Raw genomic sequence first — 24,626 nt, 5'->3', positions numbered from 1 at the left:
TTCAGGGACCCTTTGGGCCACAGCCTGGCCCGGGGGGACATACGTTGAGGGGGTCACCAACCCCCCGGGGAAGGATGAAAACCAGCCACGGGGCGAGCGGGGCGGAGTTGTGGGCACGCCCTGGGAGGGAGACAGAGCCCGGGCCTGGGGGAAGGCCAAGGGGAGTGTGGCACACGGGTCAGACCTTAGCACAAGCAGGCAAGCCCCAGCTAGGGGAACCCCGGGGCAGGCCGCCAGGCACGGGCAGCTGGAGCAGACCGTTCCCACCGTGGCACAAGGAACGTGGCCTGAGGAGGGGAGTGGGGTCTAGTGGTTAGAACAGGGGGGTGAGGGGGCTGGGAGCCAGGACACTTGGGTTCCCTCCCTGGTTCTGGGAGGGGACTGGGGTCTAGTGAGTTAGAGGGGTGAGGGGGCTGGGAGCCAGGACACCTGGGTTCCCTCCCTGGCTCTCGGAGGGGAGTGGGGTCTAGTAGGTTAGAGGGGTGAGGGGGCTGGGAGCCAGGACTCCTGGGTTCTCTCCCTGTCTCTGGGAAGGGAGTGGGGACTGGTGGATTAGAGCAGGGCGGGCTGGGAGCCAGGACTCCTGGGTTCTCTCCCCAGCTCTGGGAGGGAAGTGGGGGCTGGTGGTTAGAGCACAGACTGCAACCAGGTGGGCAATGGGGTTGGGGAGGCGCGTCAGGGGCTGTGGGCGGCGCGGGGGACATGCCGCTCCCTGGGAACGGCCCACAAAAGGAGGCCGCAGATCTCGCTGGGACGTTGCCGTCCGCTGGGGACGGCCGCGGCCGTGGTTTATTGTCCCGCCTTTTCGTACAAAAAACACAACTTCCAAAAATAAATACTCCGCCCTGCGCAGGGCCAGCCCCGGCCTCCCGGGGGCGCCCGCGGGCAGGGTAGGGGCCGGAGCAGGGCCCGGCTCGGCCGGGCCAGGCTGAGTCCGGGGGCCGAGGCTGGGCCAGCACGTCTGGTCCATCCCGCGCGGTGGCCGGCTCCGAGGGGTAGCCGGCGGTGGCTGGGAGCGTGGGGGCGAGGCGGGCTCGGGGCTCAGCCAGCGTTTTCGGCGCCCGCCTGGGGCCGGGCCGGCTGCCCGGCCTCCTCCTCCTCCATGGCCGTGTCCGGGCAGGGGGGGGCGCCGCTGCCCTCCTCCATGGGCTCCAGCGTGGCGCTCAGCTCCATGGCGTGCGGCTCCGTGTCGAAGAGGGGCGCCAGGCGGGGGGCTGGGTGACTGCCACAGTCCAGGCAGGCCTGGGGGGGGAAAGAGCAGGAGAAGCGGGTCAGTGTGCCCGGGGCACCCCCTACCTGGTGGCCAGGGAGCTGGGTGGGTCCGGGCCCCCCTCACCGTGACGTTGATGGCCTTCGGCAGCAGCCCCTTCTTCACCCAAGGGTGCACCGCGGCCAGCTCCTTCTTCTGTTCCTCGGTGAAGCGCGGCTGGTGCTTCTGCATCTCCCGCAGCTTCTCCCGGTCGGCCTGGAGCACGGCGGCCGTGGGGCTGCAGGGCACAGAGCAGCGTCAAGGGGGGGCGACCCGGCCCTGCCTCTCGTCTCAGCGCTGCCCCCTGCCTGCCACGCTCCCACATGCCCCCGCCAGCTCCCCCCTCACTCTGGCCCCGATCGCCGGCCTGGCCTGTGCCCCCCAGATCTGCTCCCCCTTGCCCCAATCCCCAGCCCCGCCTCTGCCCCCGAGATCTGCGCCCCCATCACCTCCGCCCCTCTCCCCGATCTCCAGCCCCACCACTGTCCCCTAGACGTGCTCCCCAATCACTTCCCCCCTCACCCCGATGGCCAGCCTGGCCTCTGCCCCTCATATCCCTGCCGCCTCCCCCGATCCCCGTACCCCCTTGTTTGCTCCCTAGAGGGGCAGGCCCCCCAGGGCAGCTGCTCGATCCTCTCCCGCCCCCGCCCTGCCCTCCCGGCTGCGGGCTCAGGCCAGAGGTCCCTGGCACTCACCGGGCAGGCAGCTGGTAGGTCATCATCACCTTCTCGTCTGTGTTGGCCATGAGCAGCCAGAGGGGGTCCTGCAGCACGTACTTGACGAACTGCTCGCCAGCCCCGCCCACGCCCCCGCCCACGCCCGGTGGCTGCCCTGCCCGCTCCGGCTCCGACGAGTCGATGCTGCCGAAGTACTTGCTGGTGTGGCTGCTCTTACTGCTGGCTGCACGGGGCCGGGGGGGGGAGACACAGAGGGGAGGCAGGAGAGGAGGGCAAATCAGCACCAGAACCAGGGAGAGAACCCAGGAGTCCTGGCTCCCAGCCCCCCCTGCTCTCACCCACCAGCCCCACTCCCCTCCCAGAGCTGGGGAGAGAACCCAGGAGTCCTGGCCTCCCCTGCTCTAACCACTGGACCCCATTCTCCTCCCAGAGCCAGGCAGAGAACCCAGGGGTCCTGGCTCCCAGCCCCCCCTGCTCTAACCCACCAGCCCCCACTCGCCTCCCAGAGCCGGGGAGAACCCAGGAGTCCTGACCGCCCCTGCTCTAACCACTAGCCTCCACTGCCCTCCAGGAGCTGGGGAGAGAACCCAGGAGTCCGGGCTCCCCCACCAAAGCCTCAAGCCCATCCCCTCCCAGCCCATCGCTTACTGGTGCCGCAGGCTGAGGTGCTGCCCCCCCCGGAGCCGGAGCCCATAGAGCCACTGCCCGAGGCGGCCGAGCCAGTCCCGGAGCGCGAGTCCTCCTGCAGCAACAGGTCCAGCAGGTCGCTGGAGCTGGACAGGGCGTCGTTGTTGGAGGAGTCCCGAGCTTCCACCTGCCGGGACAAGGGGCAGGGGGGGAAGAGGGGAGATCAGGACTGACCTGGGGGGCTGCACACGCACCTCCCCCAACTCACACCCTCCCCAAAACACGGGGCTGGTGAGTGCCAGAGCTGTGGAGAGAACCCAGGAGTCCTGGCTCTCAGCCCCCCCTATCTGACCTCCAGCCCCCACTCCCCTCCCAGAGCTGGGGAGAGAACCCAGGAGTCCTGGCTCCCAGCCCCACCTGCTCTAATCACTACACCCCACTCCCCTCCCAGAGTGGGGAGAGAACCCAGGAGTCCTGGCTCCCAGCCCCGCCTGCTCTAACCACTAGACCCCACTCCCCTCCCGGAGCCGGAGAGAGAACCCAGGAGTCCTGGCTCCCAGCCCCCCCCCCCCCCCCCCGCTCTGACCTCCAGCCCCCACTCCCCTCCCAGAGCTGGGGAGAGAACCCAGGAGTCCTGGCTCCCAGCCCCGCCTGCTCTAACCACTAGACCCCACTCTCCTCCCAGAGCTGGGGAGAGAACCCAGGAGTCCTGGCTCCCAGCTTGCCCACTCTAACCACTAGACCCCACTCCCCTTCCCAGCGGGCAGCTCCTTACCAGGCAGGTTTCCTTCTGCGGGCCGAGCTCGCCGGCCCCCGGCGGCCCGCTGGCCCCGCCGCTTCCCGGCCCGGCCTGGCCACCGGGCGCCTCCTGCCGCTCGGCCGCCTTGGGGGCCTCCTCCATCTGCAGCAGGTTGAGCTGGAGCGGGGAGCTGCAGCGGGAGTCGAAGGGGGGCGAGTGGGGCCGCTCGGGCGTGGTGGAGCGTGAGGCCTCAGGGGGGCCGAAGGGCTCCCCCCCGAAGGGGGCTGGGAAGTACGGCGGGGGCAGGACGTAGTTGGGCAGCATCAGGGCCACCACGGGGGCCACCAGAGGGGCGGGGAAGTGGGGGGGGGGCTCGGCGGGGGGCTGCCTGGGCGGGAAGACGGGCACCACGGCGGGGAAGGGCAGGGCGGGGGCCGCGGGGGGCCAGGGGCCGGGGGGAGGCGGGGAGCCGGTGCTGTCGGACGCCTTGTGCTGCTTGACACGCTTGGCCTTGGATTTGCCGCGCCGGCCGGTGCCCCGCCGCGGGCCGCGGTGCCCTGCCGGGAGAAGACAAGGCGGGGGGTTAGCGAAGGGGGCGGGGAGCCGGGCACAAGCCCCCCCTCGCCCCCGGACGCAGCCCACCTGGCTCGGCACCCTGCCCGGCTGGCGAGTCGAAGACGTGGAGCTGGCTCAGCTCCTGGAAGCGGGTGAGGAAAGCCAGCTCCTCCTGCTGGGTGTGGACGGACAGCACCTCCTTGGTGAGCCCCACGCGGCGGTACTGCTCCCGGTCGGGGGGGGGCGCGGCCCCGGGGCCCTCCTCCAGCATCGCTGTGTCTGGGGAAGAGACCAAGGGGGGGGAGGAGGGGTCAGCTGGGGGGGCCGCTGCAGACAGGGAGAAACAGCGACCAACAGCGAGTGAGCGGCAGAGCCGGGGATGGAACCCAGGAGTCCTGGATCCCAGCCCATCCCCTCTAACCACCAGCCCCCAGGACCCTCTCAGAGCCAGGGATAGAACCCAGGAGTCCTGGCTCCCATCCCCCTCTAACCACCAGCCCCCAGGACCCTCCCAGAGCCAGGCATAGAACCCAGGAGTCCTGGCTCCCATCCCCCTCTAACCACTAGCCCCCACTCCCCTGCCAGAGCCAGGGGTAGAACCCAGGAGTCCTGACTCCCAGCCCTTCCCCCTACCATGCCATCAGTACCCAGGGGAGGACCCTGTGTGGGGGCTCCCCGCAGCCGAGGGGCCGTTGCCAAGCAGCTGTGCTTTGTTTGGGGACCCCCCAGACCCCCCCCCAGCCCAGCGGGGGCTTCGCCAGCGATTCGGCCGCCATCAAGGAAGGAAACAAAGGAATGAAAAAGAGATGTCAGCTGGAGGCAAAAAAAAGAGAAAGAAAATCCACTGGGGGAGGGCCACGAATCCAGCAGCCGGCCCGGCCCCGGCCCCCCCGCAGGAGTCACCCACAGGGCTGTCCTGACGGCAGGCGTGGGGTAAGGGGGAAAAAGGCAAATTAAACCCAGCCCCCTCGCCCCCGAGAGCCGTGGAAGGAAGAGGTTACGCGGGGGGGGAGAGGGGAGCAGAGGCTGCTGGGGAGATGACCCCCCCCCGAATATTACGCTGTTACTGAGACGTGGCGGAGATGGGGGGGGGGCCCTGACGGCAGCGGGAGATCCGGGCGGCTCTCTGCCGCAGCCGGGGGGGGGCAGATCCAGCCAGCCGGAGTCGCCCAGCGCGGGGGGGCGGGCCGAGGGGCCGACGCGGCCCCGGGCCGGGCCCCTCCCGTGCCCGATTCCAGGGCTGCCCCCTCCCGTACCCGATTCCGGGGCTTTCTTATCTCCCACGTGGACGATGGTACTGCTGAAGCTACACTGACTGGTGACGGACACCACGCTTTCGGCTTTGCTGGGCAAGGCCAGCGGGGCCAGCGGGGGTCCCACCGCCGCGGCGGGTTCCTCCTCCTCCCTCCTGGGCTGGCTCGGCTGCATTTCCTCCGCCGCATCTGTTCAAAGAGACAACGAGGGGTTAATGAGGGGAGCGGGGGCGGGGGGGCGCCACGGGCCCCGGGGAGGGCGAGAAATAAAACGAACCACCACCAAGAAAAAACCTTCCGGGGCCATTTTCCCCGGGGCAGGGGGAAAACAGGGCCATGGTGCCGAACGGTGGCCCCAAATCATTTTGATTTCAAGGGCGCTTCGGTGTCGGGAGCCAGCCAACTTTTCCACCTGCCCCGGCTTTAACGCGCCGAAGGGAGGGACGTCTGCGGCGCCGAAGGGAGGGACGTCTGCGGCGCCGAAGGGAGGGACGTCCGCGGCCCCGAAACATCTCCCCCGCCGGCCGAATTTCCCCTTCTCTGGCCCAGCAGGGGGAAAACCAGCTGGAGATCTCGGGCCGTTAGCAGCAGCTGCCCCCGGCCAGCACCAGGACCCCCCTCCATCAAGCCCCATCAGCAGCAACAGGGTAATATCCAGAGGGAGAGACAGGGCAGCAGGCGGGCTGGGGAGGGTGGGGGACAACCGGGCAGGGGGGACGACACCTTTTGCCGAGCCGGCTGGCTCCCTGCCTGCCCTCTGTTTGTCGTCGTCGGAGTTGGAGGAGCCGGTGTAGGACGAAGAGCCGCATTTCCGCTTCACCCGGCTGGGGATGTTGCAGCTTTCCAGATACCTAAAAAAAGCCACAGGGACCAGGGTTAGTGGGTTCAAGGGATCCTTATATAACCAGCCGCCCCGCCCCAGAGGTGGCCGCATCTCGGCGCCAGGCGAGGTGTCCCTGGGTAACCAGCCACCCTGTCCCAGAGGTGGCTGCATCTCGGCACCGGGTCCCTGGGTAACCAGCCGTCCCTCCCCAGAGGTGGCTGCATCTCGGCGCCGGGCGCAGGGTCCCTGGCTAACCAGTCACCCCAGGTGGCTGCATCTCGGCGCCGGGTGACCCCCCAGTGTGGGGACTGGCTCTGTGATGGGGTCTCTGGTCCCTCCTCACCTGATGATCCCGTCCAGGCAGTTGATTTGTTGGTAGGAGTAACTGGAGGCCTCCTTCCTGCCCGACTCCTCGGAAGCCACCACATGGCCCGGGCCCCGCTGCACCTCACAAGGTGCCTCCCTGCCCGGCCCGCCACCATCCTGGGGTGTCTCCGGGCCTGCAACGAGGGGGGACCCGGTTCAGCTGGAGCGGCCTTCGATCCGCCCCCCACGCGTCTCCCAAGCGACTGGGGGTGACCAAAGAGGGGCTGGTACCCAGGATGGCAAACCCGCCTCCCCCCGGCCGCAGGGGCCCCAGGGCTCTCACCTGCGCGGGGGGGCTTGGCAGCCGGCGGCTTGGCGCGGGACTCGATGAACACCTGCTGGCCCTGGTTCTTCACCATGTGCACGTCCTTGCAGAACTGCTGGAAGGTCATCTGCGGACAGGAGGTGGGGTCAGGGCAGCGGGAAGGGGGCCCTGCTCCCAGTCTCCCCCATGCTCCCCCCCACTCTCACCACTAGCCCCCACTCCCCTCCCAGAGCCAGGGAGAGAACCCAGGCGTCCTGGCTCCCAGCCCTCCCTGCTCTCACCACTAGCCCCCACTCCCCTCCCAGAGCTGGGGAGAGAACCCAGGCATCCTGGCTCCCAGCCCCCGCTGCTCTAACCACCAGCCCCCACTCCCGTCCCAGAGCCAGGGAGAGAACCCAGGAATCCTGGCTCCCAGCCCTCCAGCTCTAACCGCTAGCCCCCATTCCCCTCCCAGAGCCGGGGCTCTTACCGGCCGCTGGGCCTGCGTCTCCTCAGCGGGGAGGCCGTTGCTGTCGCTGGAGGAGGCCGCGCTCAGGAACTGCTCGTGGGACGCATTGCTGGCCATGCTGCAGAGCCCCACGGAGCCATTGCTGTGCACAGGCTGCAGGGGGGTGGGAGGGAGGCAGAGAGGGGGGTTAGCAGCCGGAGGGAGGCATCTCGGGGTGGGGGGGCTAAGGAGGGAGCGTGGCCCACCTGGAGGAGCAGCCGGTGGATCTGCTCCGAGAGCTCCTGGATGTCGGGCTCCAGCGGCCGCATCTTGAGCGCCTTGGGGGCCGTGAAGACGTCTTCGTTGAGGGGACCCCTGCGCGGTGCGGGAGGAGAGAAGGGTCAGGGCGAGGCTGGGTGGCCCCCGGAACCGCGAGCCGGCCGGAGATCCTCGGAGGTGGGGGGCCTCCCCCCCCCCCGCCAGGCAGGGCCCGGTACTCACGTGCGCACTTTGTGGCGCCCCATGACGAAGGAGACCTTGCGGCTCCAGGGGTTGACGAAGCTGGACCAGCTGGTGTCAATGGTGACGTACTCGCCGTTGCGGGTGCAGAAACGGAGCGGGGAGTGGTCGAAGGGCTGCCCGCCGTACTGGAGAACTGGGGGGGGCAAAAGGAGGAAGAGGGATCAGTGTCTGAGACACGCACACCCCATTCCCCTCCCAGAGCTGGGGAGAGCACCCAGGAGTCCTGGCTCCCAGCCCCCCCTGCTCTAACCACTAGCCCCCGCTCCCCTCCCAGAGCTGGGGAGAGAACCCAGGAGTCCTGGCTCCCAGCCCCCACCTGCTCTAACCACTAGCCCCCACTCCCCTCCCAGAGCTGGGGAGAGCACCCAGGAGTCCTGGCTCCCAGCCCCCCCTGCTCTAACCACTAGACCCCGGTTACTCCCTTCCCAGAACCGGGGAGAGAACCCAGGAGTCCTGGCTCCCAGTCCCTTCTGCCCGTGGCCTCTCCAATGCAAGGAACTCACTAAACAAGACACGGCCAGAGGATGCCAGTCGGTGAAAACCCCCCAAGGCCAGGCTGATCTAGGGCGGGGGCAGGGGATTCCTTCCTGACCCCAAGCCTGGCAATCCGCTGGACCCCGAGCAGGTGAGCTAGCCCCATCACCCAGACAGCTTGGGAGCGGTTTTATCTGCCAGCAAAGGTCACCAGCCCACCCGGGAGCTGAGCTCGGACGTTTCAAAGGAAGGTGGAAAAAAAAAATCCCAGAACAGATTTTGCCAGTTGCCTGCGGGGAGGAATCTCCCTTCCTGACCCCGGCAGGCTCCAGGCTGAAGCCCTGAAGCATGAGAGTGGATTAGAGTCAGCATCCGAACGGGGAGCTGCAAATGACGCTCACCCTTTGGTTCTTCCCCCCAGGCACCCTTGGGATCCCCCCTTTCCCACTCAGACACTCCCAGCGTCCCACCCCCACTCACTTTTTTTGTGGATGGCCAGCATGAGCGGCCTGTCCTCCGGGTGCAGGTAGAAGAGGACGGGCGTGCCAATCAGGTCCTGGGGGAGGTAACCCAGCAAGGGGGCAGCCCTGGGAAATCAGATGGGCACCGTGAGCTGGCGTCCCGGGGCGGGCCCCGCCGCCCACCAAGGTCCCAGGCCTCGACAGGACCCGCAGCCCAGCTACAGAGAAGGTTGACCCAAAGCGACAGGCGGTTAGGGGGCGGCGCTGGCCCGCAGGGGACCCTTCAAGCTTCGCGGTGGTGCTGGATCCGGTACTGGGGGGCAGCCCGGATACACAGAAGGGGTCTCCCCCGCCCATCCCGGGCTCGGCCAACCTGCTCACCTCTCGTCCACGTCCTGGAACAAGCAGCCGGGGGTGTGCCTGGTGGTGAAGATCCGCTTATCGGTCGGGATCCGGGGAGCTGGGGCGGGGAAGAGACGCAGGCTGGGGTTAGGACACAGGCTGGGGGGCACAGGGAGGGGCCGAGGGGCTCTCCCTTTGCCTGTCCGCCCCCCAGCCCTGTTCCCCCGCCCCAGCTCACCTTCGTATCCCGAGTGGATGCGCTCGGCGACGAGCAGGCAGCAGGGCTGGCCCTCGGCGCTGTCCGAGGGGCGCACCTTGGCCAGGTAGGGGGTGAGCCGGAAGGGGGAGTAAGACAGCTCCTGCCCACGGGCGCGGCCTCCGCTGAGAAACAAACGCCTGTAATAAGACCAGAGGCCAGAGGAGACCGGGACCAACCAGCAACGACAACCGCAGGACCCCTCTGCCCCAGCCCTGGGGGGCCGCCCGTCCCAGCCCCAGATCCCCTCCTCCCGGGCACGGCTGGGAACATGGCATGTGGGGTCCCCTTCCCCACCCCAGATCCCACCCTCCCGGAAGCGGCTGGGAACATGGGGTCCCCGCCCCAGATCCCCTAGGCACTGCTGGGAACACGGGGTGTGGGGTTCCCTTCCCTCCAGATCCCCCAGCTTCCAGGGAGCTGCTGTGAGCACGGGGTGCCCTGCCCCTCCCGGTGGCACTGCCCATGCTGAAGGGAGCGAGTGGGAAGGGGGGCGCAGACAGGATCAGCTCGGCTTCCCCAAACAGAGGGGAGCTTGGGGCGGGAGCAAGCCTGGGCCCAAGCCGACGGATCCGGGGCCCGCTGAGATATTCCTCCCCGTTCACCAACTTGAGGAGCCCCCGTCTCGCAGCCTGGAAAGGCTGGGATGTGGGGCACAAGGCCACGGGGGCCCGGCGCGGCACAGGGCGAAGGGGAGCTGGCTGGGGTCTGCCGCGTGGGATCTGAATGCCGGGCACGACCCAGCCCCCAGGGGCCCCCCCAGCGCTGCACCCCCTCACCCCATCCGCGGCGACACCCGGCCTGCTGCAGGTGGAACTCACCTGATCCGGCAGAAGACCGATTTCTCTTGGGTGTAGCCCACGGCGGCCGCAGCTGGGGACAAAGACCGAAGGGCAGGGGGTTAGCGGGGGCTGGGAAGGCTCTATGTGCCCTTCCCAGAGCTGGGGGAGAGAACCCAGGAGTCCTAGCTCCCAGCCCCCTGCTCTAACCACTAGACCCCATGCCCCTTCCAGAACAGAACCCAGGAGTCCTGGCTCCCAGCCCCCTGATCTCACCACTAGACCCCATGCCCCTTCCAGAACAGAACCCAGGAGTCCTGGCTCCCAGCCCCCTGCTCTAACCACTAGACCCCATGCCCCTTCCAGAACAGAACCCAGGAGTCCTGGCTCCCAGCCCCCCTGCTTTATCCACTGGACCCCAGATGGACATCTGAGAAGACCCTGGCCCCGGATCCCACCGCCCACCCCGCCCCGGTCCCAGGCACTCACTGGCCGAGGTGCAGGCGCTCCAGGAGGGCAGGTGGTAGGGGGCGGTGGAGGCGTAGAAGATGCTGACGTCCTGGGGGGCCAGGAACTCGGCGAAGGTGGCCCCCTTGAAGACCTCCCTCTTGCAATGCAGGACGAGGGCCGCCTGGTCCGAGATGTACAGGATCTTGCCGGTGACAAAGGAGACGGCCACGGCGAACGTGTCCTGCGGGGAGAGGGGGCAGTTGGGAGGCAGGGCGGGGCAGCGGGCGCGGGCTGGGGGGAGACGGACAGGGCTTGCAGGGCCGGGGGGGGGGTCCCGGGAGCCGGGGCCCCCGCGGGGGGCACTCACGGGGTTCTTGCGGGTGTACTCGGAGGTCATGCCCTCCAGCTCGGCGACGGTGTAACTGGCCACATCCAGGTGGCAGGGCTGGCTCTCGTCGAGGGTCCACTGCTGGTAATAGTCATGGCTGGCTGCGGGGGGGGGGGGGGGAGCAGAGAGCCCGTCAGTGCTGGGTGCGCGGGCACCCCCTGCCCGCCACGGGCCGGGCACGGCTCGGCCGGCCCTGCCCGGCAGCCTCCGTGGCACAACACTGCGGGCGGGCAGGTCCCTTTGGGATCTCGCTCCCTCCTCCCCCCGGCCCGCAGCGCCCCCTACCTTGGACCCGTTTGACGCAGGACAGCGCGTACTGCAGGGTGGCCAAGGTGCCCGACTGGCCCTTGCCGCGTTTCTCCGAAGGCAGCCGGATCTTCATCTCCTTCAGCGCCTTCATCAGCTCCTTCTGGGTCTTCACCCGCGCGGACTGCTCGCTGCTGCAGGGGGGATGAGGGGGGGGCGGTGAGCCACCGGCCCAAGCCCCCCACCACCAGCACTGCGAGGGGCAAAGGGCGGTGCCCAACACCCCCCCACTGGGGGGTAGCCGCACACCACCCGGCCACAGGGAGGGGGAAGGAGTTGCCCACGGTCACGTTGTGAGACCGTGGCTGACCCAGGAAGAGAACCCAGGAGTCCCGGCTCCCAGCCCCCCACCCCCATACTAACCCACCGCCCCCCACCCCCCTCCCAGAGCTAGGGAGAGAATCCAGGAGTCCTGGCTCCCAGCCCCCCACCCCCCTCCCAGAGGCAGGGAGAGAACCCAGGAGTCCTGGCTCCCAGCCCCCCACCCACCTCCCAGAGGCAGGGAGAGAACCTAGGAGTCCTGGCTCCCAGCCCCCCACCCCCACAGTAACCCACCGCCCCCCACCCCGCTCCCAGAGCTAGGGAGAGAACCCAGGAGTCCTGGCTCCCAGCCCCCACCCCCCTCCCTGAGGCAGGGAGAGAACCCAGGAGTCCTGGCTCCCAGTCCCCCCTGCTCTAACCACTAGACCCCACTCCCCTCCCAGAGCTAGGGAGAGAACCCAGGCATCCTGGCTCCCAGCCCCCACTCCCCTCCCAGATCTAGGGAGAGAACCCAGGAGTCCTGGCTCCCAGCCCCCCACCCCCACACTAACCCACCGCCCCCCACCCCCTTCCCAGAGCTAGGGAGAGAACCCAGGAGTCCTGGCTCCCAGCCCCCACCTCCCGCCTACCTGCAGCCGCTGGTGGAGGGGTTGTCCTGCTCGGAGCTGGTGCTCAGCAAGCTGTAGGCGATGGAGCTGGTGGGGGGCGACGGGCTCTGGGAGTTGGTGCTGCGAGGGGGCGGGAGGGAGAGGGAGAGAGACGGGGGCTGTTCAGAACCGCGGCCCCGCTGCCCGGCGGGAACGGCACGAGGGGGGCCCAGTGTCCTCCGCAACGTGGGGGGTCCCGAGGCAGACCTGGAGGGGCCGCCGCTCTTTTCGGGGGGGGGGGGAAATCAGAGCTAGCAACCCAGGCCCCCATGGGCACCCCTTCCCCCCCAAAATGCCAGGCACAAATGGGCAGAGAGGCTCCTCCCCCCATTCCCAGGCTGGGGGGGCACAGACCACGCCCATCACCTAGGTCACCCTGACCTGCCTTCTAGACACCCCACCATCCCCACTCCCTCCTCTTCCCGGGACGGATCCCCCACACTCCCACCGCCCTACGCCAGGGTGTCACACCACACCAGCCCTGAATCTGCCCCCGGACGCCAGGGTCCGCAAACGTGGCGAGGCGTGCCGGCAGCCGGCCCATGCCCCCGGATGCTGGGGTCCGCAAACGGGCCCGCGCCTCTCCATGCCCCCGGATGCCACGGTCCGCCAGCCGGCCCACGCCCCTCCATGCCCCTGGACGCCAAGGTCCACAAACGCGGCAAGGTGTGCCGGCAGCTGGCCCATGCCCCCAAATGCTGGGGTCCGCGAACCGGCCCACGCCTCTCCATGCCCCCGGACGCCAAGGTCCACAAACGCGGCAAGGTGTGCCGGCAGCTGGCCCATGCCCCCAAATGCTGGGGTCCGCGAACTGGCCCACGCCTCTCCATGCCCCCGGACGCCAGGGTCCGCGCCCCTCCATGCCCCCGGATGCCAGGGTCCACAAACGTGGCGAGGCGTGCCAGCAGCTGGCCCGTGCCCCCGGACGCTGGGGTCCACGAACCGGCCCACACCGCTCCATGCCCCCGGACGCCATGGTCTGCCAGCTGGCTCGCGCCCCTCCATGGCCCCAGACGCCAGGGTCCACAAACGTGGCGAGGCGTGCCGGCAGCCGGCCCATGCCCCCGGATGCTGGGGTCCGCGAACCGGCCCGCGCCTCTCCATGCCCCCGGATGCCACGGTCCGCCAGCCGACCCACGTCCCTCCATGCCCCTGGACGCCAAGGTCCACAAACGCAGCAAGGTGTGCCGGCAGCTGGCCCATGCCCCCAGATGCTGGGGTCCGCGAACCGGCCCGCGCCTCTCCATGCCCCCGGACGCCAGAGTCCACGCCCCTCCATGCCCCCGGACGCCAAGGTCCACAAACGTGGCGAGGCGTGCTGGCAGCCAGCCCATGCCCCCGGATGCTGGGGTCCGCGAACCGGCCCGCGCCTCTCCATGCCCCCGGACTCCAGAATCCACAAAACGTGGCGAGGCGTGCCGGCAGCTGGCCCGTGCCCCCGGATGCTGGGGTCCACAAACCGGCCCGCACCGCTCCATGCCCCCGGACGCCATGGTCTGCCAGCTGGCTTGCGCCCCTCCATGGCCCCGGACGCCAGGGTCCACAAACGTGGCGAGGCGTGCCGGCAGCTAGCCCATGCCTCTGGACGCTGGGGTCCGCCAGCCGGCCTGCACCCCTCCGTGCCCCCGGGGTCCGCGAACCGGCCCGCGCCCCTCCGTGGCCCCGGACGTCGGGGTCCGCGCCCCTCCCCCCGCCCTACCTCTTGCTGCTCTCGGTGGTCTCCAGCAGGGCCGAGTCCTTGCCGTTCCCGCTGCTGCTGCAGTCGCTCCGCAGGGAGTCCCGGCCGTGCGACTCGTTGCCGCTGGACCCGTTGCTGTTGGCATCCATGTCGTCAGTGGCCCGGCCCTGGGGCTCGGCCCCTCGCTGGGCCCGGGTCCGTCGGGGGGCTCCGGAGTTGGCCCCAATCACGCTTGCCCCCTCGAAGGGCGTCTGGCCCGGCTCGCAGCTGGCACTCATGATCGGGGAGGACCCGGGGACATCACCCGGCCTGTGGGGAGGCGCAGGGATCGGGGCAGGAGACGGATCCAGTCGGAGAAGTCGTAGGCTGTACCTGTGAGAGCAGAGGGGGGCAGGTGGTTAGAGGCACCGGGCCCCCCTCCGACTCATAGATCCAGCCTACACCAAGAGGCTGCAGGGGGAACCCCCCCAACCCAGGGCACTTCCCCGCACCGGTTCCTGGGGGATTGATCGACTTCGACACACACCCTTCCTCCGCCACCCCCTGGCTCTTAACCCTAAATTCACTCCCCATTTCCTGAGCCCAGCCAGCCCTGGCAAACACCCCCCGCCCCCGAGGCGTGGTGGATGAAAGGAACTCTCCATCACACCCCATGGCACACGGATAGGCAGGGTTATTACTCACCAAAAATACACTGCTAAGGGAAAAACGCTGCCCAGAGCCCGGGAGAGAACCCAGGAGTCCTGGCTCCCAGCACCCCCTGCTCTAACCCACCAGCCCCCACTCCCCTCCCAGAGCCGGGGAGAGAACCCAGGAGTCCTGGCTCCCAGCACCCCCCCGCTCTAACCACTAGCCCCCACTCCCCTCCCAGAGCCGGGGAGAGAACCCAGGAGTCCTGGCTCATAGTCCACGCCTCCTCTCCCCTGCATCACTTCTGACAGCCAGGCCAGAGCCCCTGGGTGTCGTTTGGACGCAGCCCGGAGGTCTGGGCGCCGAGCCCCACCCCAGATGTCGGCCCCTTTCTCCTGAGCCCATGGGGCCCACGGCAGCCCAGTGAGTGCTTAGCCCAGTGAGCCGCCATGGGTCTATTTCAGGGCCCCAAGCCAGCCTATTCTTAGCGCGGCTGTTTGCTCTCAGCCTGATTGGGGCCACGAGGCGCTTGATGCTCAGCCGGGAAGCTCTTTGCCACCTGGCTATATTTAGCCCCCGTCCGAGAGGCGGGGGGAGCCGGGCCGATCTGGGCCGGAGCCAAAGGGTTTGTACACAGAGAGTCGGCAAAGACGCCGCGGAACGACCCGGAGCCGCCCATTCCGCGGCCGCAGGGACCCCCGAGAGCCCCACGAAGACGCGCCCATTTCACATCGCCTCCTCCGCTTTAGCGCCCAGCCAGGGCCCGAGCACCGCGGGCCACGTTGCCCTGGCAACGAGAGGCAGCGATGGGGGAAGTCAACCGCGGTTACCAGAGAAACTGGGAATTGGGCTCTCGGGTCCTGACAGATACATACACCAACAAATGGATTTTTTTTTTTTAATGCTTCTTTGGACAGACAGACACTGGGGATGAACAAATGGACAGACACTTTTACTGCTGGACACCCAGATCTTCTGGGTGCGAAAAGCAAGGGACCTGATCCCACAGTTAACGGAACCGAACGAAAGGTGCGGACCACCTCAACTCCTCACCGTGACCGGGATGAGCTGTGTGGGTGCTCAGCCGTTTTGGAAAGGGGAGCCTTTATATTTAAGGGGCGTCACCACAGCTTTGAGGAGCCTCACTTTACGAGCCCAGCTTCGGCCTAAAACTTTACACCGATTTCCACAGAATGCATCCGATGAAGTGAGCTGTAGCTCACGAAAGCTTATGCTCAAATAAATTGGTTGGTCTCTAAGGTGCCACAAATACTCCTTTTCTTCTTACACCGATTCGGTTGACCAAGTGCTTGCCTACACCCCAACTGGCAGAGAAGGAGCTCAGTCCGTTTAGATGTACACCTTTAATGACTTGGGTGAAAGTCTGAATGTGGCCGCTTATTCTGGAGTAAGAACACCCTGTTCAGATTTCGTTTACACTAGCAATGGAGTGAATTCAAATCAGACCAGGGCGCTCTTACTCCAGATTAAGGACTCAAATACACACCAAAGATGTATTGTTTTAACCACCCCAGAACTGTTCTGATTCGGATATCCTTTAAGGTTGCTCCCAATTGATGGGAACTGGCATATAGTGTGTCCACACGGCGTTGTGGGTGAGTGAAATTAAGATGTTTTAAAGACAATAATAATCACACCTTGATTCAATAGCCCTGAATCAATAATAAGAGAGAAAATAACAGCTCAGAGTTGGCCCTGGGGGATGGGAAAAAAAAAATCGACCTTTTCTAAAGACAACACTAAACCTATCACTTGCCAGGATTACACACACACACACACACACACACAGAAACAGGCAACAGCTGCAAACACATGGAGAAATGAGTACAGACACACACAGCAGGAGAAAAACACAACAGCTACACACACACACACACAATTATTTAGCAGGGAAAGACATTCCTAAGCAAGCGAGCCCTGACCTGGCTGCATCTGAAACCCAGATACAACTGGGGCTGTGAAGTGCCCGCGAAGGGGCTGTGAGTGTCTACACCAGAACCTTGCATCCATTTAATTTAAGGGGAGAGATTTTAAACCGATTGACACTGGTGCAAAGGGCTGCGTGGACACTTTTACGGCTTTCGTTGGGCTTATCGTGGGTAGCTACTTGAAACCAACATTAAGCCAACCCCAATCCGAAACAGCCCCCACCCTGGGGTTCGCACCAGCTGGACTCAATTGGTTTAAAAACCCGATTTAAGTGGAACCAGCGGCAAAGCCTAAATACAAACCCAAAGGGGCCGGGGGGAGGGAAATGACTGGTGTTTCCCCGCAGAGAGAAAGTAAATTTCAGCTCCTGCCTGTCTGATAAGCTCAGGAAAGAACGAGTCAAAAAACAGACCCGCTTGCACAGCTGACTAGATTTTAAACACGACTTTCGAGAGCCGCCTCCAAAACACATCAAGTCACCCACGACCCCGTCCCAAGCTTCAGTTCCCGCCCCCTCCCCAAGTTACAGCTCTTGCATCCTTTTCCCTGTGTTGTTTACTAACACATTTGCTAAAGCGCCCCCAACAAACCAGCCACCCCTCTCTCCAAAGCGGGCGCCTGCCTATCCCGCACCAGCTTCCCACCCCCTGACCTGGCTGCATTGCAAAACCTCGCCCTACCAAAAAAAAAAAAAAATTATATACACACAGCTTCCCGGGGCCAATTAGTATGCCAGTGACAAAGGCCAAGGGCAGGGAAACAGGCGGCTGGCACACCCTGCCTTGGAAAGCGGGACAGTGGGAACGACCGCTCCCTTTGCGGAGAGAACATTTTGTGCTGGTTGAACAAATCCCCGTGCGTCAGCTCCGGGGAGGAGCCCGCAGCCCTAGATCTGACGGGCTGCGGAGGGGGAGGGAAGGTGGTGAGGACCGGGGAGAGCCCGCAGCCGTCAAAGGGGGCAAATGCATAGAAATCTGGGCAAGGGGCGGGGGGGGGGGGGGATATCACACTCACAGTGACAGCGGTGAGTCTCTGGTGACTTTGGTGCTGCAAACCTCACCACGGCCGGCCGGTTCCTCCTGGCTGCCCAGGGCTCCAGGGTGCATCCTCCATAGCCGGGCGCCCCCGAACTGCCACCAGCACCCGGCGGCTCTGGCAGAGACACTGTCCCCAATTGTGTAACACCCGGCGGCCTCGGCATTGGCCGGCCGCCGGGTGATGTCAGTGCCGTGTTACACATGCCCGCACGTGGACCGTGGTGCTGTCACCCCAGGTTCCGGGGCGGCGCTCATTGGCTGAGCGGGCCGACCAATGGGAGCCAGGCCTGCTCGCATAATCAGCCAGCGAAAGCATCAACAAACCTCATGCCAGCTGCTGGCAGGGCATCAAAAAAAAAAAAAAAAAATCAGATCAGGGGGAAAACAGAGCCAAGCAGGATGTGCCAGGATTTTTACTGTAAGGCCCTACAGGGCTGGTAACGAGGCAGATCTGGGGGGGTTCCCGGGCCAGGACAACTGGAGATTTCCCAAATTTCCACAAACTGCGGGGCGGGAAGACCCACAATTCAATCCAAAAATCTCACCCGGATCCTTTCTAACCCTTTCACCCGAGGTCCTTAAAAACCCACCCTGGATCCATCACCCGGCCCCTACAAAAACAAAACCCCATTCCAGAGAGATGCCCGCTCAAACGGCTCGCTCACGGTCACCGGCTGCCCCAGGCCCGTCGCTTCCCGATGTTCCCCAAAGAGATGAGAACTGAGATGCAGAGATCACGGGAGGCAGATGCAAGGAGGGGGTTGGACCCAGCCCACAAGACCACGCTGGTGAAGTCTTTTTTCACATCCCCGGCCTTAGCCACTCACAATAAGAAAGGGGACAGGGGTGGGGCAGGACCCAACTATTTGTTCGGGGTTTGTACAGCTCCGAGCGCATCTGGGGTAGTCAATAGGCAGACTGCAGGCCAAAGCCAGACGGCCAGATGCCAGGACCAAAGAGAAACAGACGGCACCGGGAAGGTGGGAAAGCCATTCAGTAGCGAGCAGCAGGCAGGAGCATGGCCTTGGTAAATATTATTTATTGCAGCAGATAATAGATCCCCGAACAAGAGGCACAGAGGAAACACAGCCTGAGCACGGAGGCAAAGGCATGCGCAGCCGGGAGGGGCGAAAATATTGACTCTGACCCACGCAGGCTGATAAGGCGTCCCCTCCGAAGCGGCCTGCTGATAAATATTTGCGTTGTCGGCAAATACGAGGAAAGAGGAGCACTCAGCCGGGCGCCCCAGAGCAAACCCTCTGCTCCTGGCACAGCCCAGAGAGTTGGGTCTGCAAACCCAAGCCCCGCCAGGGCCAGAAACGGAGCCGCCGAGAGATCTCGCTTGTCTGGTCCCCACAGTACACGACCGCCTCCCGGTCTTTCATGCATTTATCCTGGCAACCCCCCGGGAGGCAGGGCGATCACCCCCATTTTATAATTGGGGAAACTGAGGCACGGAGCAGCAGCACAGATTTGAGGCCCCTGGGCCCTGTCCCCCAATCTCCCCAAGCATCTCGTTCTCTAACCGCATGCTCTGCGGGACAGGGGCTGGCTGCCCCGAGGCCTCGAGACACTGCAAACCAGCACTGCAGCTGGGGGAGGGCGGGGACCGTTTTGCTACGCTACCATCTCCTGCCTGTTTCCCCACTGCACCACGGAAAAGGCGCGCAGAGAGCCTCAGTTTCCCTTGCAGACGGCTCTGAGGCCAAAGGCCTGGCACCCCCGGGAGTCGGACAGGGCCCTTTTTGCTGCGGATGGGAGGCCCGGGTCCCCCACCTCAGTCCTCATCACGAAAATCGGAGCCCTGCTGGATTCACACCCGCGCTCCCCTCCACTCAGCCGCAGCGAGAGGCGCCCGCAGGTCAGGAGAGGCCCCCCTCCCCGCCGGCTACATTGTTTCCTGCCGCCTGGAGACACCTCACTCATCTGCAGGCCCATTCTCCCGCCACCCCCGCCGGCCCTTTGATGCAGGACTCTGGAGAGTGGCGGCCCCCCGACCTCGCCCACTCAGGGGAAGTGCCGTGTTCCTGCCAGGGGTTAATTACACAGGGTGGGCGAGGGGATGACACAGCCGGAAGGGAAAGAATGCTCTGAAGAGTTCACTGCTCCCCCTCCCAGAGCCGGGGAGAGAACCCAGGCGTCCTAGCTCCCAGCCCCCACTGCTCTAACCACTAGACCCCACTCCCCTCCCAGAGCCAGGGAGAGAAGCCAGGCATCCTGGCTCCCAACCCCCACACCTTCTAACCACTAGGCCCACCGCCTGGGGCGGAGCCACACACCCTGCGTCTCCTGCACCCGGTCAGCTGTAACCGGAGCCCCCCTGAGCCAGATTCCTGACATAACCAGGTCACCCGCTCGGGGCTGCAGCGGCTCCATTCACAGGGGCCCTTATGTAACATTTCCCAGCCAGGTACCTGCCGGGCAGCTCCTTACACAACGCGCCAGCCCCCCGGGGGGGCTTTCCAGGAGCCGCGGCGTCACCGGAGCCGCGCGCCTGCCATTGGCCTGTACCCAGGAGGGTGGAGGATGCGGGGCAGGCATAAAAGCTGCCCGCCCCGGGCCCTGCGTGTGCCGTGTGGAAATAAACCAAGGCAGAGCGCTGGGAACACCGTGTTCTCTCGGCTTAACCACAGGCTGGTCGGGAGCCAGCGACTCCCGCCCCTGCTCTCACATGCTAAGTTATTCCTTGGCTGCTCCCAGAGCCAGGGAGAGAACCCAGGAGTCCTGGCTCCCAGCCCCCCCTGCTCTAACCACTAGCCCCTACTCCCCTCCCAGAATCAGGGATCCACCACTGCGGGTAGACAGACACATGCTAGCTCGCTGAAATCAGCGGCCGGGGTGGGGGCGGGGGGGATGATGTCCGGGTGGGTTTCTTGTCCATCTGTTGTATACAGCTGGTCTTAGCATGCTCCAAGCCTCAGTGTAGACGTGCCCCGGACCTCACCCCTTCTCTGCCCCACCAAAACCCACTCCAGCACCACCCCTGCCGTCGGGCCTCGAACTGACAGCAGCCCCAATCCGCCAGGCCAAGCAAACCGGGACTCGTAGCTAGGTGGGATTGGAGAACAGCCAGCGGCGGAGCAGGAAGCAGGCGGAGGAGCCCTGCACGTGGGAAAACACGGAACCATGCCCCCGCCCTGCTAACACACCCCTCTGTGCCAACAAATACCCACCGCTCCAGTAACCTCTGCCCTACTGTATTTTTTATTATGGCAATTTCGCAGGCTAACACACACCAGGGCTAGGGCAGGATTGCAACATTTACAGTAACCCCGGCACGCTGGCTCTTTCCAAAACAACCCGTGACGTGCAGAAAGCTCGCCAGCGTGCTTTTAGCCGGCCCGGTGCGAACAGCCCTCGATTTCCTGGGACGCGCGGGAGATTTGGCGTCCCCAAACACGGGGCAGAATTTCGCTGGCTCTGTGCAAAGCCCCGGGGCTAGTGCCAGACGATCGGGCTCTCTCCTGGAGGGGAAGGAGGAGACGTGGTTACGTTCCTCCGGGTCATCCCGAGCCGGACAAAACCAGCCTCTTTTAGGAACGGAACCGATGGCGTTTAATTCGGGCCTGGGGAGCGGTAAGGCTCCCAGGAAGAACCCTTGATCCTATTGACAGTCCGGGGCATGGATGTTCTCTGCCGTAATCCGTACGCCGGCAGCCCATCATCGGCTAAGCTGGCTTTTTTAGGCGGCATATCTTGTGCCCCAATCCGTCCCCCGTCCGGTGTGTACTATTCCGCCCCCCCACAAAGGTCAAAGGGCACTGAAGAATCCAGCACCGGGCAGGCCTGCAGGGTGCACGCTGCCTCCTGGCTGGCGGACGGGGCTCCTCTTCTTTGGGCCCAGGAGGGACCGGGACGGAAAATGTCAGCCCGGCTCTTTTCGGTACAAAGCTGGGAGATTTCCCAAAAGGAGAGGGGGTATTTATTAGGCCCAGTAACTGGCAAGGAAGGACTGTGAGACCTGCCCCTCTGGGTCTTCACGGAGTCTTGGAACCCCGAAAAGCTGCAAGCCAGGACTCCTGGGTTCTCTCCCCAGCTCTGGGAGGGGAGTGTGGTCTAGTGGTTAGAGCAGGGGGGATGGGAGCCAGGACTCCTGGGGCTTTGCCATTGTGTGCTCCTGCGTCACTATCCTTGACGCGCGCACACACACACAAAGAGAGCAGCTCACACACAGAGCAAGGGTAGAGGGAAAACGCGCCGGGAGCCTCCTGGGGCCGCGCTGCGCGAACAGCGCTCGCCCCCCGACATGCTGCTCTCCCGGGGCTGTGGGCCGGCTGGCTGGGGGACGGGGGGAAAATCACACAATGACTCAGTCGCCGAGGCGAGCCGGCCCGGATTACATAAACCACTCGCGGCGATTATGAAAGGGGCCCACAGGCACTTGTCAGCCCCAGCCACGGGGGCCAGCCAGCTCACCTGCAGGGGGGCTCTCTCCGTTCCCCCCCCCCCCCGCCCCAGAGTGCGGCGAGAGGCTAGCCAGGTGTGGGCAGCTGAGATGCAGGATTGTAGCAGGGGAGGGGCCCCTGAACAGCTCCGCTCACCCCACAAGAGGAAAACCACCCTCCCGCCGCTCAGACCCCCACAAGCCCTGTCTGGGAGCCGCCCCCCAAAACTCCCCCACGACGCCGTCAGCTCCCAATGCACCCTCATCAGCCCCTCCCCCACGTACAACTCCTAGCAACTTAGCATGCCCCCAGCCCCCCACACAGAGCCTCCAGCTCCTAGTGACCCCCAGCCTGCCCCCATGTCAGGAACATTCAGGGGAGAGGGGTGTGAAGCTGTGTCCATGAGGAGGTGGCTGAGGGGAGGTGCTCCCCCCCCAGCGCCTTCCCCCATAGACCCCCAACTCCACCCCCCCCACACTGATGCCCTACGGGACCCCCACCCCCATAAACCCAGCCCCCCAGAACCTCCCCATCCCCTCTGCCCTACATAACCCCCAGCCCCGCACAGAGACACCAAGGCCAGCCCCTGATTTCCCAGCTCCTCCCCATCCTACAGACAGCTCCAAATCCCTTCCCCCTCCCCATGGATGCCCCCCAATAGAAATCCCAGCCTCTCTGCACTATGGGACCCCCTCATGCCAGCCCCTCCCCCTATGGGCACGCCTCCAAGCTACCCCTGCCCCCCACAATAAAGGGGCTTTCCAGCCACCCCTCAGCTCTATGAAATCCCCCAAACTTCTTAGCTCCTCCCCTTATGGACCCCCTCATAGCTCCACTGCACCCCCATGCTCTCCAGCCTCTCTACCCTATGGGACCCCCAACTCCCCAGATCCTAGCCTCTCACCCAGCCCCTCTACTCCCTCATCCTAGGGACCCCTAGCCTCTCTGCCCTATGAGACCCCCACAGCCTCTCTGCCCTATGGGACCCCAAGCCTGCATGGACTCAGCCACCCAGTCCCTGTACCTTACCAGACCCTCTGCCCTACGGGACCGCCAGCCCCCACGGACTCCAGCCAACCAGCCCCTGAGTCCTACAGGACTCCCGCCCCCACGGGACCCCCGGCCACACGGATCGCCCCTCCCCAGACCCCACGGGATCCCCGGCCCCACGGTTCGCCCCTCCCCAGCCCCACGGGACCCCCGGCCCCACGAATCGCCCCTCCCCAGCCCCATGGGACACCCGGATCCCCCCTCCCCAAGCCCACGGACCCCCGACCCCACGGATCGCCCTTCCCCGGCCCCACGGGACCCCCGGCCCCACGGATCGCCCATCCCCGGCCCCACGGGACCCCCGGCCCCACGGATCGCCCCTCCCCGGCCCCACGGATCGCCCCTCCCCGGCCCCACGGGACCCCCGGCCCCACGGATCGCCCCTCCCCGGCCCAACGGGACCCCCGGCCCCATGGATCGCCCCTCCCCGGCCCCACGGATCGCCCCTTCCCGGCCCCACGGGACCCCCGGCCCCACGGATCGCCCCTTCCCGGCCCCACGGGACCCCCGGCCCCACGGATCGCCCCTCCCCGGCCCCACGGGACCCCCGGCCCCACGGATCGCCCCTCCCCGGCCTCACGGGACCCCCGGCCCCATGGATCGCCCCTCCCCGGCCCCACGGATCGCCCCTTCCCGGCCCCACGGGACCCCCGGCCCCACGGATCGCCCCTCCCCGGCCTCACGGGACCCCCGGCCCCATGGATCGCCCCTCCCCGGCCCCACGGGACCCCCGCCCCACGGATCGCCCCTCCCCGGCCCCACGGATCGCCCCTTCCCGGCCTCACGGGACCCCCGCCCCACGGATCGCCCCTCCCCGGCCCCACGGATCGCCCCTTCCCGGCCCCACGGGACCCCCGGCCCCACGGATCGCCCCTCCCCGGCCCCACTCACCGCGGCGCCGCTCCCCGTCTGTCCCTCCGGCGGCTCAGCCCCATGCCCAGCCCCGCCCCTCGCCGCTCGCCCTCACTGGCCGCCGCCGGCCCCGCCCCTCTCGCCGCCCATTGGCCATCCGGCAGCTCGGCGGCTCCCATTGGCCGGCCGGGCCCCAGGCATGCAGGCGGCCGCGTGAGGCCGCCCGGCCCCGCCCTCGAGGGGCGTGTCCCGGCCGGGCATGCAGGGCAGCGCGTGCCCCGGCCCCGCCCCCCTCCGCGGCCCATTGGCCCGCGCCACGCCCGGCCCCGCCCCGCCGGCCGTCCATTGGCCGGCGCCTCTCCGCAGCGGCAGCTGGGGGGACACGTGCGGGCCCGGCGCACGTGGCAAGCGGCGGGCAGCAGGCAGGGGCGGGGCTAGTGAGGGGGCGGGGAGCCCGGACGCCTGGGTTCCATCCGGGGCTCCGGCAGGGGAGGAGGGGGTCTGGGAGAGCAGGCGAAGCTGCACTGCCCCCAGGAGCCGCATTTCTCAGCCCCAACCAGCCTGGCTCTGTATTCACCTGGAACAGGTGGGGAAACTGAGGCCGAGGCACAGGCAGGGGGACGCGCACAGCTACAGCCTGTCACTGGCAGAGCCCCTGGGCCTTCCTTCTACCGCTCTAGCCACCAGCCCCCACTCCCTTCCCAGAGCCGGGGAGAGAACCCAGGCGTCCTGGCTCCCAGACCCCCCCCTGCTCTGACCCACCAGCCCTCACTTCCCTCCCAGAGCTGGGGAGAGAACCCAGGAGTCCTGGCTCCCTGCCCCCACTCCAACCACTAGGCCCCAGTCTCCAATCAGCACTGTCCAGGAAAATGTGTCTCAGCCAGTCCTCTGGGGCAGGAGGCAGGTGAGGCTCCCCGCAGCCCCTCCCCACGGCTCATGGGGCTGTGTTCAGGAATAGGAGGTCCCAGACCTGGGGCAGGCCCTGCCCCACTCCGTGGGTGGTAGGAGCCGGGGTGGGGTCTGGAGAGCTAGGTTAGGAGGCCAGAACGCCTTGTTCCTGCTGCTCTGGGACATCTATTAATATCCAGAGCTGAGACAGCCCCAGGCTTTGGCTCTGTGGCACCAACCAGGCAAGCAGCAATCCGGCTCTGGCAGCTGGATGGGGCCTACACCAGGG

The 24,626-nt window shown here is 66.3% G+C and overlaps 1 protein-coding gene across 3 annotated transcripts; it reads right to left on the bottom strand.

Moving 5' to 3' along the window:
- Positions 1-973: 973 nt before the first annotated feature.
- Positions 974-23,534, bottom strand: PER1 (period circadian regulator 1). 3 transcript variants are annotated; one of them, XM_074941463.1, is made up of 23 exons: positions 17,140-17,303; positions 13,567-13,917; positions 11,850-11,948; positions 10,939-11,093; positions 10,633-10,754; positions 10,305-10,506; positions 9,858-9,909; positions 9,019-9,161; positions 8,820-8,898; positions 8,458-8,564; positions 7,483-7,636; positions 7,248-7,356; positions 7,024-7,155; positions 6,573-6,681; positions 6,267-6,423; positions 5,824-5,951; positions 5,104-5,289; positions 3,935-4,126; positions 3,329-3,849; positions 2,575-2,740; positions 1,945-2,149; positions 1,337-1,487; positions 974-1,242 (listed from the first exon to the last, which is right to left on the bottom strand). In XM_074941463.1, exons 1-23 carry the CDS (start codon positions 17,229-17,231, stop codon positions 1,042-1,044), a joined length of 3,813 nt encoding a protein of 1,270 aa, XP_074797564.1. In that variant the 5' UTR covers positions 17,232-17,303; the 3' UTR covers positions 974-1,041. The 3 variants fall into 3 exon arrangements, with proteins under 3 accessions (XP_074797564.1, XP_074797565.1, XP_074797566.1); XM_074941464.1 differs by lacking the exon at positions 17,140-17,303 and adding an exon at positions 23,489-23,534 and having other exon boundaries at positions 975-1,242; XM_074941465.1 differs by lacking the exon at positions 17,140-17,303 and adding an exon at positions 14,735-14,950 and having other exon boundaries at positions 975-1,242.
- Positions 23,535-24,626: the final 1,092 nt, after the last annotated feature.

Source organism: Natator depressus, chromosome 28, assembly GCF_965152275.1.
Source record: "Natator depressus isolate rNatDep1 chromosome 28, rNatDep2.hap1, whole genome shotgun sequence".
Classification (NCBI taxonomy): Eukaryota; Metazoa; Chordata; order Testudines; family Cheloniidae; genus Natator; species Natator depressus.
The sequence above is the reverse complement of the archived record's forward strand: the minus strand, read 5'-3'. Positions and strand labels throughout refer to the sequence as shown.